The 12,600-nt window shown below is 35.3% G+C and overlaps 1 protein-coding gene across 2 annotated transcripts in view; it reads left to right on the plus strand.

Moving 5' to 3' along the window:
- The window catches only part of FAM185A (family with sequence similarity 185 member A), a 66,989-nt gene that overhangs the window by 25,430 nt on the left and 28,959 nt on the right, over positions 1 to 12,600 (plus strand). For both annotated transcript variants that reach the window (XM_060157233.1, XM_060157232.1), the window contains exon 5: positions 1,338 to 1,379. In XM_060157233.1, coding sequence (XP_060013216.1) covers positions 1,338 to 1,379 — 42 coding nt within the window. The remainder of the gene's footprint in view (positions 1 to 1,337; positions 1,380 to 12,600) is intronic.

The following is a 12,600-nucleotide window of genomic DNA, read 5'->3' on the forward strand; positions in this document are numbered from 1 at the left end:
AATTGGAAGAGTATCTAGAGCACACCAATGAAATAATATTTATTTACTTAACCATTTAACAGGAGGTTCTTCACAACCTTGTAATTTACTGAAACTTGAAAATAGTTTTATAAGCTTAACTTCACACAAGCCCAATTTTTTTTTTTTTTTTTTTTGCGTTATACAGGCCTCACTGCTGTGGCCTCTCCCGCTGCGGAGCACAGGCTCCGGACGCGCAGGCCCAGCGGCCATGGCTCATGGGCCCAGCAGCTCTGTGGCACATGGGATCCTCCCGGACCGGGGCACGAACCCGTGTCCCCTGCATCGGCAGGCGGACTCTCAACCACTGCGCCACCAGGGAAGCCCACACAAGCCCAATTTTATTCATATATTCACATGAAGTATGATGGAATATAAAACTTTTAGAGCACATTTGACTTTGGACAAATGAATCAAGTGCCTTTTTTTTCTTTTTCCCGGGTACTGATACATGTCAGTATTTACAAGATGCATGAAATGAAGTAAGTGATTTCACTTACTCTAGATTAATTCTGAGATAAGTTATTCCTTTACTTCTTACTGTAGTTTTGGAATTATGGTAGAAGAGATAATATTGCCTACACTTTCAGTGCAGTAAATATAGGTAGTATGACTAGGAGTAATTATACATGCAAACACATATGAAGAAAAATCCTACTGTTTTTGGTATTGGAGGAAGGGGCTGGGAAGAATGGTTGTAATATCCTATACGTATCCTGGAAAATATATTTTCATTGAAAGGTGGAAATATTTTAAGATTTTTTTCTTTGTTGGTCGTATTTCAGTGTTTTCATTATTCCTGCCTCAAAACTTTTAAACTCTTGGCACAGAAACCACTTTAATCTAACAGATAGACATGCCAAACTGGCCTGAAAAATAATAGTAATTACTTTTTTCCATGGATTATTTTAGTGTTATTTGGTTCAAAACTTGGCTTTGTGTGGTCTGATAAATATTGTGATGTTTAGATTGAAAATGAGTATTGAGCACATTTAAGTAATTTTTTCATTTTAGGGTTTTAGAAGAATCATTATTTTTCTTCCATGTTTCCCGGAAAGTATGGGGGTTTGTTTTTTAGTTATGCTATAAAAGATTAAGGTGGGGTGGAGGAAGAGAATTTGTATAGTTGCCTAAATCTGTTTATTTTCGAGTTGCAACTGAATCTCTCACTAGGTTTGTGATCTGAGAAAAATTGCCAACAATAATAACAATGTTATTAAATAATGTTGTGGGTATCTAACCATGTTTTAGGATACCATTAACACAGTTCCTTTTTAGATTATCCCTAATGTATAAAGTTGTCTTTTTCTCTTTTACAGGTAATATAACATTACAAAGCAAGATGGGTAACATCACAGTAGGTATGTGCTAAGCGGTTGGTAAATTTTGTGTGCTTTTTAAAATAGCTATATTTGTGATATTTAATTAGAGTAAATAAAGTCTACAGTTTAGCTGATGAACCTAATAGGATCCAAATATACCTATTAGGATTCTGCCTAGTCAAATATAGGCAGACCCAGTATAGGAATATGTGAAATTATTTCTGCAAGTTCATTGGTTCATCATCCTATAAATACTGTATAATTATAGGTTTGGTATCAATCAGAATACTGTTAGAATTCTGATTTCACCACTTTCTACACATGGGCAAATTACCTAACTTCTCTGTACCTCAGCTTACACATCTGAAAAAAATAGAAATAACAGTAAGTACCTATCGTGTGGGGTTCTTGTAAGGATTAAATGAGGCACAGTGTCTGACATATGCTTAAATACTCGATAAATAATAGCCATTTAAATTATAGTAATTGTTCTTATCCTAGGCCAGAACTAATAGTGGCTAGTGGTACTTTAGACCTAATCACCACATGTGATGCTGTGCCTGTGGGAGCAAAAGTTCACATTTCCAGATTGTTTGTTTGTTTGTTTGTTTGTTTGTTTTTGGCTGTGTTGGTTCTTCGTTGCTGCGCGTGGGCTTTCTCTAGCTGCGGTGAGCGGCGGCTACTCTTCGTTGCGGTGTGCGGGCTTCTCATTGCGGTGGCTTCTCTTGTTTGCGCAGCACAGTCTTTAGCACGGGCTTTAGGTGCGCTGGCTTCAGTAGTTGTGGTTCGCGGGCTCTAGAGCGCAGGCTCAGTTTGTGTTGCATGGGCATAGTTGCTCCGTGGCATGTGGGACCTTCCCGGACCAGGGATCGAACCCATGTCCCCCACACTGGCAGGCGGATTGTTAACCACTGCGCCACCGGGGAAGTCTCTTCCAGATAGTTTAGACAGAGCTTTTCTCTAACCCAAATAACACCTGCTTGCCTGTTGGGTGAAGGAACACTGTGAGCTCTAAGAGTGGTGGTTGTTTTCTAGGCCTTAGAGGGTGGGGATTTGGGGATGGGAAACTCCCTCTTTATTGAGCAGCTGTGGCTTATTGCCAGTGTGAATGCCAGGCCTCCTGGTTTTGTCCTTTTTGACATTTGACATTTGCTTTTTCTTTGTGCTGACTGAAATAGTGAATATACCCAACAGTCCTTTTCACTATCATTCCTTCTGGATTCTCTGGCTTAGAGTGCACATCCTTTTTTAAGTTTTCTAGACATTATAACTTTTATGTTCCGTGAGGGATAAATAGAAGATAAAGGCTTCCTAAGTGATGATTATAAATCATTTTAACTAAAACATGACAGGATTTACCTGTTTTCCAGTGAGAAAGCAAAATTCACTGCTGACTCTTCAGGCCATTTCGTCAGAGGGTACATCTGGGGATAGTAAGGGAAGTTCTAGGGTGAAAAAAAGGTACACTAGTGAGAAGCTGAGCTAGCTGAGGAGAGAAAGTCCTAGACACGGGTGGAGTTTGTAGCAGTAGGGAAGGAGGAAAAAGAAGGGGAATATTCCAAATTGGGAGGCATAAGAAGTTTCATTACCCACTAGCAGGCCCTTTAGGCAGATGTGAATTTGAGGAATACTTAAAATCTAATATAATACGATAATGCTAGTATTATTGTTGGATGGAATTGTGGGAACGTAAAGGGAAAACCATTCTCTCTAAAACTGGAAATAAATGGGTTATTTATCCATACTGAAAAAGAATAGTAATAGCAAGGATGAAATGATCAGTAATTTACATCTTTGAAGATGGTTTTGCACTCTGTATAATTGATTAACATTATGAATTCCCCTATAAACTTTCCCCTTTTCCCACTATTAAGTATTAGAGAGATTTTAAGGCAAAGTGTTTCATTTTTCTTAAATAAATCTCTGTTCATTCAGAGAAAATTACCTGAGCTCAGTGTTAAGAAGTATAACTGACCACAATTATAGAAGTATTTAATGAGCCTTTATAATTTTCTTCAGTGAAACATAAATGGCATCTGTGGCTTTAGGTTGCTCTTAAAAATTCCAAATAAGTGAAGGTAAATAAAGGTTGAATTTCTAATTTTGTAAACGTCATTGATAAATTTTGAGTCCTATTTTGGAAGAATCTTTTAAAATAAGAGAAAAAGTATGTTATTAAGTTATCATGATCTGTGATAGTGTGGAAAAGCATGGACTTTAGAAGACTGTGAATTTTGGTCCTACCACATGTTAGCTGTGTGGCTTTGAAAAAATTACTAAATCTCTCTGAATTTGCATTTTTATACATGGTTACCACCCATATAGCCCAAGGTTTTTGAGAAATTAAATAATGTAAAGCACAGCCCAATGCATGGTAGTCATTCAATGTTTAACCTTAATAATAAGGGAAGTGTTCATTTCTTAAATTCCTTTAATTCTTTGAATATCTCTATTAAGACTTTGGAAGAAAGTATAAACTATGTCACTGTTTATATTGATCTTAAGATTGTGTTAGCATTTGAAGACAACCCTGAATATGGCAATAACTAGTCGACATATATTTACTGAGTGCCTGCTTTATAATAGGAACTCGTTTAGGTACTGAGGAATATGTTGGTCAACAAGATGTCTTTATGCTCACCTTCGGGCTGAGAAAAAAAAACAGTCGGTATGTAAATAACAAAAGATAATTTCACATAGTACAATGAATAAATAAGAGAGGGTAATGGGATAGAGAGAGGGGAAAAGAAAGCTACTTCGTTTAGCAATCAGGGAGGGTCTGGAGAAGAGATATTTGAATTAAGCCCAGAGTAATGGGAAAGAGGCATGTAAAATTCTGGATGCACAGCTGCCCAGATAGAGAACAGCCAGTGCAAGCCCTTAAAATGGAATTAGTTTATAATTTTTGAGATATAGAAGGGAGACTTCTGGAGAAAATGGTGTGAGGTGAGGTAAGTGAGAGCTAGATCACAGGGCCTTGTAGATGTGGTAGGAGTTGGGACTTTATTCCAACTACAACAGGGTGGTAGCAGGGTGTATTTAAATACAATTTGTATTTAAAGAGAACAACCTAGTTGTTCTATCAGAGGGGTGCCAACGTGGAAGCAGGTGACTAGAAAGCTTAGTTCGTTTATCCATTCTCCTGTTGGTGGCTACCTGAGCTGTTTCTAGTTTTTGGCAATTGTAAATAAAGCTGCTATGAACATTCTTAGACAAGTTATTTTATGGATATGGAGATTTTATATATATATATATTTATTTATATATATATTTTATATATATATATATATATAATATATATATAATTGACTCTTGAACAGTGCAGGAGTTGTTTCAACCCTCCCTGCAGTCAAAAATCCACATATAACTTTGCAGTTGGCCCTCTGCATCTGTGATTCTTCATCTACGGATTCAGCCCACCTTAGATTGTGTAGTACTGTAGTATGTATTTAGTGAAAGAAATCATGTATAAGTGGACCTGTGCAGTTCAATCCCATGTTGTGTATATGTATTTATTTTACATGTATGTATATATGTACGTATATATATATGTTTATTTTATTTATATGTGTATATATAATATATATGTGTGTATATATCACACATACACACATATATATATATATGTATTTTTTTTTCCTTCTTAATACCTAGGAATAGAATTGCTGGTTTGAGGGAATTCCCTGGTGGTCCAGTGGTTAGGACTCCATGCTTTCACTGTTGAGGGCCTGCGTTCAATCCCTGGTCGGGGAACTAAGATCCTGCAAGCCACACGGCGTGGCCAAATAAATAAATGAAGGGGGCAGGTGAGGGGGTGACAATAAAATATGGATTAAATTCTAAAATACCAAGTAAAATAATTTTTAAAAAAGAGAATTGCTGGTTTGAGTAGGTATGTTTATGTTTAGTTTTATGATGAACTACCAGACTTTTCCCAAAGTTCCATTTTACATTTTCTTCTACAGTGTATGAGAATTCTAGTTGCTCCATATCCTTACCAACATATATTATTGTCAGTCTTTTTGTTTTTACCCATTCTGGCATGTGGATAGTAGTATATCTCTGGTATTAATTTACATTTCCCTAATGGCTAATGGTGTTCAGCACTTTTTTTTTTTGAAGTATAGTTGATTTACAATGTTGTGTTTCTGGTGTACAGCAAAGTGATTCAATTATACATATATATTTTTTCATATTCTTTTTTCATTAGAGGTTATTACAAGATAGTGAATATAGTTCCCTGTGCTATATAGTTTTATCTATTTTATGTATAGTAGTTTGTATCTGCTCATTCCAAACTCCTAATTTATCCCTCCTCCCCGTTTCCCCCTTGGTAATCTTAAGTCTGTGAGTCTGCTTTGTAAATAAGTTCATTTGTATCATATTTTAGTTTATACATAAAGTGATATCATATGTTATTTGTCTTTCTCTGACTGTTTTGCCCAAAGCCTGCTTTCGGTTTTAAGGTTCATTGGATTCGCTGCCAAAATAACCACTCGTCTCACACAAAGTTTTAATCAATTCTTTAATGAGAGGTGATTTAACCTAATTTTAATATAAAATCATTAGAAGGAGAAGAATAAGAATATTAGAAAAATGTTACAGGGTATTTACATCACCGAATTGGGCCAACACCTACTTCCAGATCTAGACAGCAGCTGGGAAGTCCCAAGTAACAGCAATCTGAAGCCCCAGTTGGGAAGGGTCCTGGGTGGTACGTGCATCACACAGGTGAGACTTCAGATTGGAGTTCTGGGGGCTTCTGTTTATAATTAAAGGCAGCAAACTATTAGCAGTTTTTGCTCAAAAATTCAGCTCTGGTTCAGTTGTAACAATGCTGTTAATTTCATCATGTGAGTCACAAGATTTTCCAGACCCCAGGGGACTGGCCAGGTCCCCAGGGCTCAAGAAATTCCAAGACCCATTCCCTTTCTTATCGTAAGTGCTGCTTGACTTGCTAGCAGCAGTTGTTAGGTGTGCAAGCAGGCATGCAGTCCAGGCAGGGTCACAGGTCGATCAGAGGCCTGCTTCTGCCTCTGAAGCCTGAAGAAGACCATTTTACTAGTTTTCCCAACACTGACTTACTTCCCTTAGTATGATAATCTCTAGGTCCATCCTTCAGCACTTTTTTGTGTGCATATTGGTCATTAGTGTATCTTTTGTGAAGTTTTGTTCAGATCTTTTGCCCATTTATTTTTTCCGTTGGGTTATTTCTTTTTATTATTGAATTGTAGGAGTTCTTTATATATCCTAGGAACAAGTCCATTGCCAGATATTGTTTTTCTATATTTTCTCTCAGTCTTTGGCTTGCCTGATTATTTTCTTAACAGTGTATTTCGATGAGAAGATTTCCATTTTGATGAAGTCTAATTTACCAGTTATTTTTATGGTTATTGCTTTTTGTGTCCTTAGAAATCTTTGTCTGCCTTCAATCATGAAGCTGTTATCCTTTGTTTCTTTTAACAGCTTTAAAATTGTTGCTTTTACCTTTGATCCATCTCTGATTTTCGTATTTGTTGTGAGTTAGGAATCAAGATTCATTTTTTCCCATATGAATACCTAGTTTTACATCACCATTTGTTGAAAAAACTTCCTTTCTCCAATGGATTACTTCCACATCTTTGTCTGAAATCAAATGACTGTATAAGTATGGATCTGTTTCTGTTCTGTCTCTCCTGTTTCATTGATCTATTTGTCAGTTCTTAGGCTAGTACCACACTGTCTTGATTATTGTAGCTTTATAACAGTAAGTCTCTGGGATTAGCAGATGCAAACTAGTATATATAGGATGGATAAACAACAAGGTCCTACTGTATAGTACAGAGAATTATATTCAGTAACCTGTGATAAGCCATAATGGAAAAGAATATGAAAAAGAATATATATATGTATAACTGAGTCACTTGACAGCAGAAATTAACACAACATTGTAAATCAACTATACTTCAATAAAATAAAAAAAAATAGTAAGTCTCTAAAATATGTAGTTTTCCAAATTTGTTCTTCTTCTTTTTTTAAATTTATTTTATTTATTTACTTTTGGCTGCTTTGGGTCTTCACTGCTGTGTACGGGCTTTCTCTAGTTGTGATGAGCGGGGGCTACTCTTTCTTGCAGTGCGTGGGCTTCTTATTGCAGTGGCTTCTCTTGCTGTGGAGCACAGGCTCTAGGTGCACGGGCTTCAGTAGTTGTGGCTTGTGGGCTCTAGAGCACTGGCTCATTAGTTGTGGTGCACAGGCTTAGTTGCTCCATGGCATGTGGGATCTTCCCGGACCAGGGATCGAATCCGTGTGCCCTGCATTGGCAGACAGATTCTTAACCACTGTGTCACCAGGGAAGTCCCTGTTCTTCTTTAAAAGTGTTTTGAATTTGATTTTCTATATAAAATTTAAGATTAGCTAGTCAATTTTTTACCAAAAATTTTTTACCAATTTTTTACCAAAAATCCAGTTGCAATTATATTTGGAATCAGTTTGGAGAGAGGAGACACTCACAAAAATTGAGTCTTTCAATTCATGAACATAGTGTAATTCTTCATTTATATATATCTTTAATTTCTGTCATCTTGTTTTGTAGTTTCCAGTGTAGAGGTCTGACACATCTTTTGTTAAATTTATTTGTGTTTTTGACCCTATTATAAATGGAATTTTAGAAAATTTCTTTTTCTAATGGTCTGCTGCTGGTATATACAAAATACAATTGATTTTTATACATGTACCATATATCTTGTGACCTTGCTAAATAAATTTATTTATTTGTCCTAATAGCATATTTTTTAGAATCCAGAATTCTTTTCTATGTAGGCAGTCACTCCATTTGCAAATTAATACAGTTTTACCTCTTTCTTTCCAATCTGTATTCCTTTTTTTTTTCTTTTGCCTTATTAGGCTGGCTAGGTTCTTCAGTACGATATTGAATAGTAGTGGTGAAAGTAGGATTCCTTACTCTTGTTCCCAATCCTAGTACACAATATTAGAGGGAATGCATTCATTGTTTTACCTTTTAGGTATGATGTTAACTATACAGGCTTTTTCTAGATGTTCTTTACCAGACTGAGGAAATTCTTTTTTATTATTAGTTTTCTGAAAGTTTTTTTCTTTTCTTTGATCATGAATGGTTGTTGAATTTTGTCAAATGCATTTTCTGTATTTATTGAAATGATTGCATGTTTTATTCTTTTTTTACTCTATTAATATGATCAACTACATTGATTTTTGCATGTTAATCAACCTTGTGTTCCTGGGATAAACCGTACCTAATCATGATTTATTATCCTTTTTATACATTGTTGGGTTTGGGTTGCTAATATTTTGTCAAGGATTTTTGCATTCATGTTTATGATGAATGTTGATTTGTAATTTTTTATTTTGTAAAATCTCTGTAGGTTTTGCTATTAGGATTATGCTGTCCTTATAAAATGAAGTTGAATAGATTCCCTCCTTTCTCTTTTCTAAATTTATGTAAGATTGGTATAATTTCTTCCTTAAATATTAGATAGAATTCACCAGTGAAACCTTCCTTGCAAATAGGAATGTTGTTGATAATGAATTAAATTTTGTTAATAGATATTCTGTTATTCTATTTCTGTTTTATCTGGTATTACATTTTGGTAAGTGGTATTTTGAAGGGGTTTGTCTATTTCATTAAATTGTCAAATTTGTTCACATAATGTTCATAGTATTCCCTTATACTCATTTTTATGCCTATAGGATCTATACTGATAACCCCTGTTTCATTCCTGATATTGATATTTATATTCTCTTTTTCCTGATTAATGAGGCTAGACTTTATCAATTTTGTTGATCTTTTCAAAGAACCAACTTTTTACTTTGTTAATTTCTCTGTTGTTTGTTTTCTAATTTATTGATTTTTGCTTTTTATTTTGTTCTTCCTTTTATTTACCTTGAATTTCCTTTACTCTTCTCTAGCTTCTTCAGGTAAAATGTTAGGTCATTGATTTTAGACTTTGTTAATATTAGTTTTTAAATGATAAGTTCTTTTAAGCAGTGCGTCCCCCAAATTTTGGAATGTTGCATTTTTCATTATTATTCATTTTAAAAGATTTTAAATTTTGCTTGTGATTTCATCTTTGGTCTGTACAAGTCTCTTGTTTAATTTTCATATATTTAAGATTTTTCTAGATCTCTTGTTTTTATTGATTTCTAATTAAATTTCATTCTGGTTAGAGAACATACTGTGTGATTTCACTTGTCTTACATTTATTATGATTTATTTTATCATCCGGCCTGTGGTTCTAGCCTAGTGCTACATGCCCTTAAAATGGTGTGTAATGCAATGATTTTTTTGTTGTTGTTCTAGTTGTTGTGTCAGTTACTGAGAGAAGGGTTTAAAGTTTTCAACTAATTCTGTCAGCTTTACGTTTGGCTTTTGAATCTCTGTTATTTAGGTACATACGTATTCATGATTGTTATGTCTTCCTGGTGAATTAAACCTTTTGTCATTATAAAATGTCTTTCTTTATCTTAGGTAATATTCGTTGTCTTGAATCTACTTTGTCTAATCATAATAAAGGCACTCTTTCCTTCTTATGCTTAATGTTAATAATAATAAAGGCACTCTTGCCACCTTATGCTAAATGTTAGCGTGGTGTATCTTTTTCTGTCCATTAACTCTCAATCGGTCTTTATGCTTAAAAAAGGATCTTTTATACATAGCATAAGGTTGGAACTTGCTTTTTTTAAATTCATTTCTTAGAATTCTGTCTTTTTAAAAAATTTTTTTAAATTAATTTATTTTTGGCTGCGTTGGGTCTTCGTTGCTGTGTGCGGGCTTTCTCCAGTTGCAGTGAGCTGGGGCTACTCTTTGATGCGGTGTACAGGCTTCTCACTGTGGTGGCTTCTCCTGTTGCGGAGCATGGGCTCTAGGCATGCGGGCTTTAGTAGTTGTGGCTCGTGGGCTCTAGAGCGCAGGCTCAGTAGTTGCGGCGCACAGGCTTAGTTGCTCCGCAGCATGTGGGATCTTCCCAGACCAGGGATCGAACTCGTGTTCCATGCATTGGCAGGTGGATTCTTAACCACTGTGCCACCAGGGAAGTCCCTAGAATTCTCTGTCTTTTAATGGAGTGTGTAGTCTATTAGCATTTAATATGATTATTGTTATGGTTGGGTATTGGTCTACCATTTTGTTATTTATTTTATTTTGTTCCTTCTATTTTTGTTTCTTTCTTCCTCCCTTTTTTTGACTTCTTTTGCATTAATTGGATATTTTTCAGAATTCCATTTTAATTTTCCTTTTGACTTTTTAGCTATACCTTTTTGCATTTTTTATTGGAGTTTCCAGTGATTTCAATATAGAAATTTAACTTTTCTCAGTCCATTTAGAATTAATATTATGCCACTTCATATAAAATGCACAAGACTTGCAACCAGATAGATTCATTTACCTGTTCTTGTTCTTTATAGTATAGGCTATCTTATATCTACATATATTATAGATCCCTTAATATTGATTCATTGATAAGACTTTTGCTTTATATTGTTATATGTATTTTAAAGAACTTAAAAGAGAGGAAAATAATATTTTATATTTATCTAGATATTTACCATTTCCAGTGCTCTTTATTCTTCCTGAAAATATGATTTTACAAGTGGTATCATTTCCTTAGCATTTCTTATAGTCAGTCCAAGTCTGCTGGCAATAAATTCTCTTAGTATTCTCTCATCAAAAATGTCTTCATCTTGGGGCTTCCCTGGTGGCGCAGTGATTGAGAGTCTGCCTGCCGATGCAGGGGACGCGGGTTCGTGCCCCGGTCCGGGAAGATCCCACATGCTGCGGAGCGGCTGGGCCTGTGAGCCATGGCTTCTGAGCCTGCGTATCCGAAGCCTGTGCTCCGCAACAGGAGAGGCCACAACAGTGAGAGGCCCACATACAGCACAAAAAAAAAAAAAAAAAAAAAAAAAGTCTTCATTTTGCCTTCTTTTTGGAAGAATATTATCATTAGGTATATAATTCTGAGTTGATTGATTTTTTTTTTCTGTATGAATAAAATATAAACCAGAGGACTTCTCTGGTGGCGCAGTGGTTGGGAGTCTGCCTGCTGATGCAGGGGACACGGGTTTGTGCCCCGGTCCGGGAGGATCCCACATGCTGCAGAGCGGCTGGGCCCGTGAGCCATGCCCACTGAGCCTGTGCGTCCGGAGCCTGTGCTCCGCAACGGGAGAGGCCACAACAGTGAGAGGCCCGCGTACCGCAAAATAAATAAATAAATAAATAAATAAATAAATAAATAAATAATATATATATATATATATATATATATATATATATATATAACCAGAATAAAAGACAGGTAACAAACTAGAAAGATATATGATACATATATATAAAATTCCATCCATATGTACGTACAACAAATGAGAAGAAAAGGAACAATCAGTGGGGTGGGAACATGGATAAACATGAACAAGCAGTTCACAGGAGAAATAGTCCATATACATGTACAATGTTGTTCCACCTTACTGCTAATCCAAAACATCTAAATATAAACAGTCATGATTTAAAACATTGATAATATCCATTGTTGAGAAAGTTATGGTGAAACAGAGATTCCTATCAGTTGTTAGTTCAAGTATGAATTGATCAACCATTTTGTAGGTCAGTTTGGAAACATATATCAGAATTGGAAGTATCTACATTTGCTATGCTCTAGCACTTCCTCTTTTAGAACTTTATCTCAAGGAAAAATCTGGTAAGGATATAAAGATATATGCATGAGGGCATTTATCTCTTTGTTTATGATAGCAAAAGAGAGTATACATTTTAAGTTGTTCCCAGTAAGAGAATAATTATAGTATGGTACATTCATAAAGTGAATATTACTCAGCCTTTAACAATAACAATAACCTAGCTCTATAGTATACAATATAGAAAGATATTCCTGACATTTTATTAAATGAATAAAAAAGAGTAAAACATTGTACTATCATTTCAAAATATTATGTATATTTTCATATCAAGCATTAATTCAGAAAAAGAAGGGAGGAAAAGAGAATGGGAGAGGAAGTGAGAGAGGAGCACAGCAGAAATCATCCAACATTTATATAGAAATCAAAGCTGTTTAGATCCTGTGATAGGTTTCTTCCTTTGAATATATCTGGACCTAAGTCACTGATTTGTGGGAATACATCCCATTTCTGCTGACAACTGGGTCAGGAGATGCCATACAATTTTTCAAGAACCCATTCGAGCTCTTTCATAAGTCAAAAAACATTGCTAAATTTTTTTGTTTAATAATAGCATACT

The sequence above is a fragment of the Lagenorhynchus albirostris genome, chromosome 8, assembly GCF_949774975.1.
Source record: "Lagenorhynchus albirostris chromosome 8, mLagAlb1.1, whole genome shotgun sequence".
NCBI classification, from domain to species: Eukaryota; Metazoa; Chordata; class Mammalia; order Artiodactyla; family Delphinidae; genus Lagenorhynchus; species Lagenorhynchus albirostris.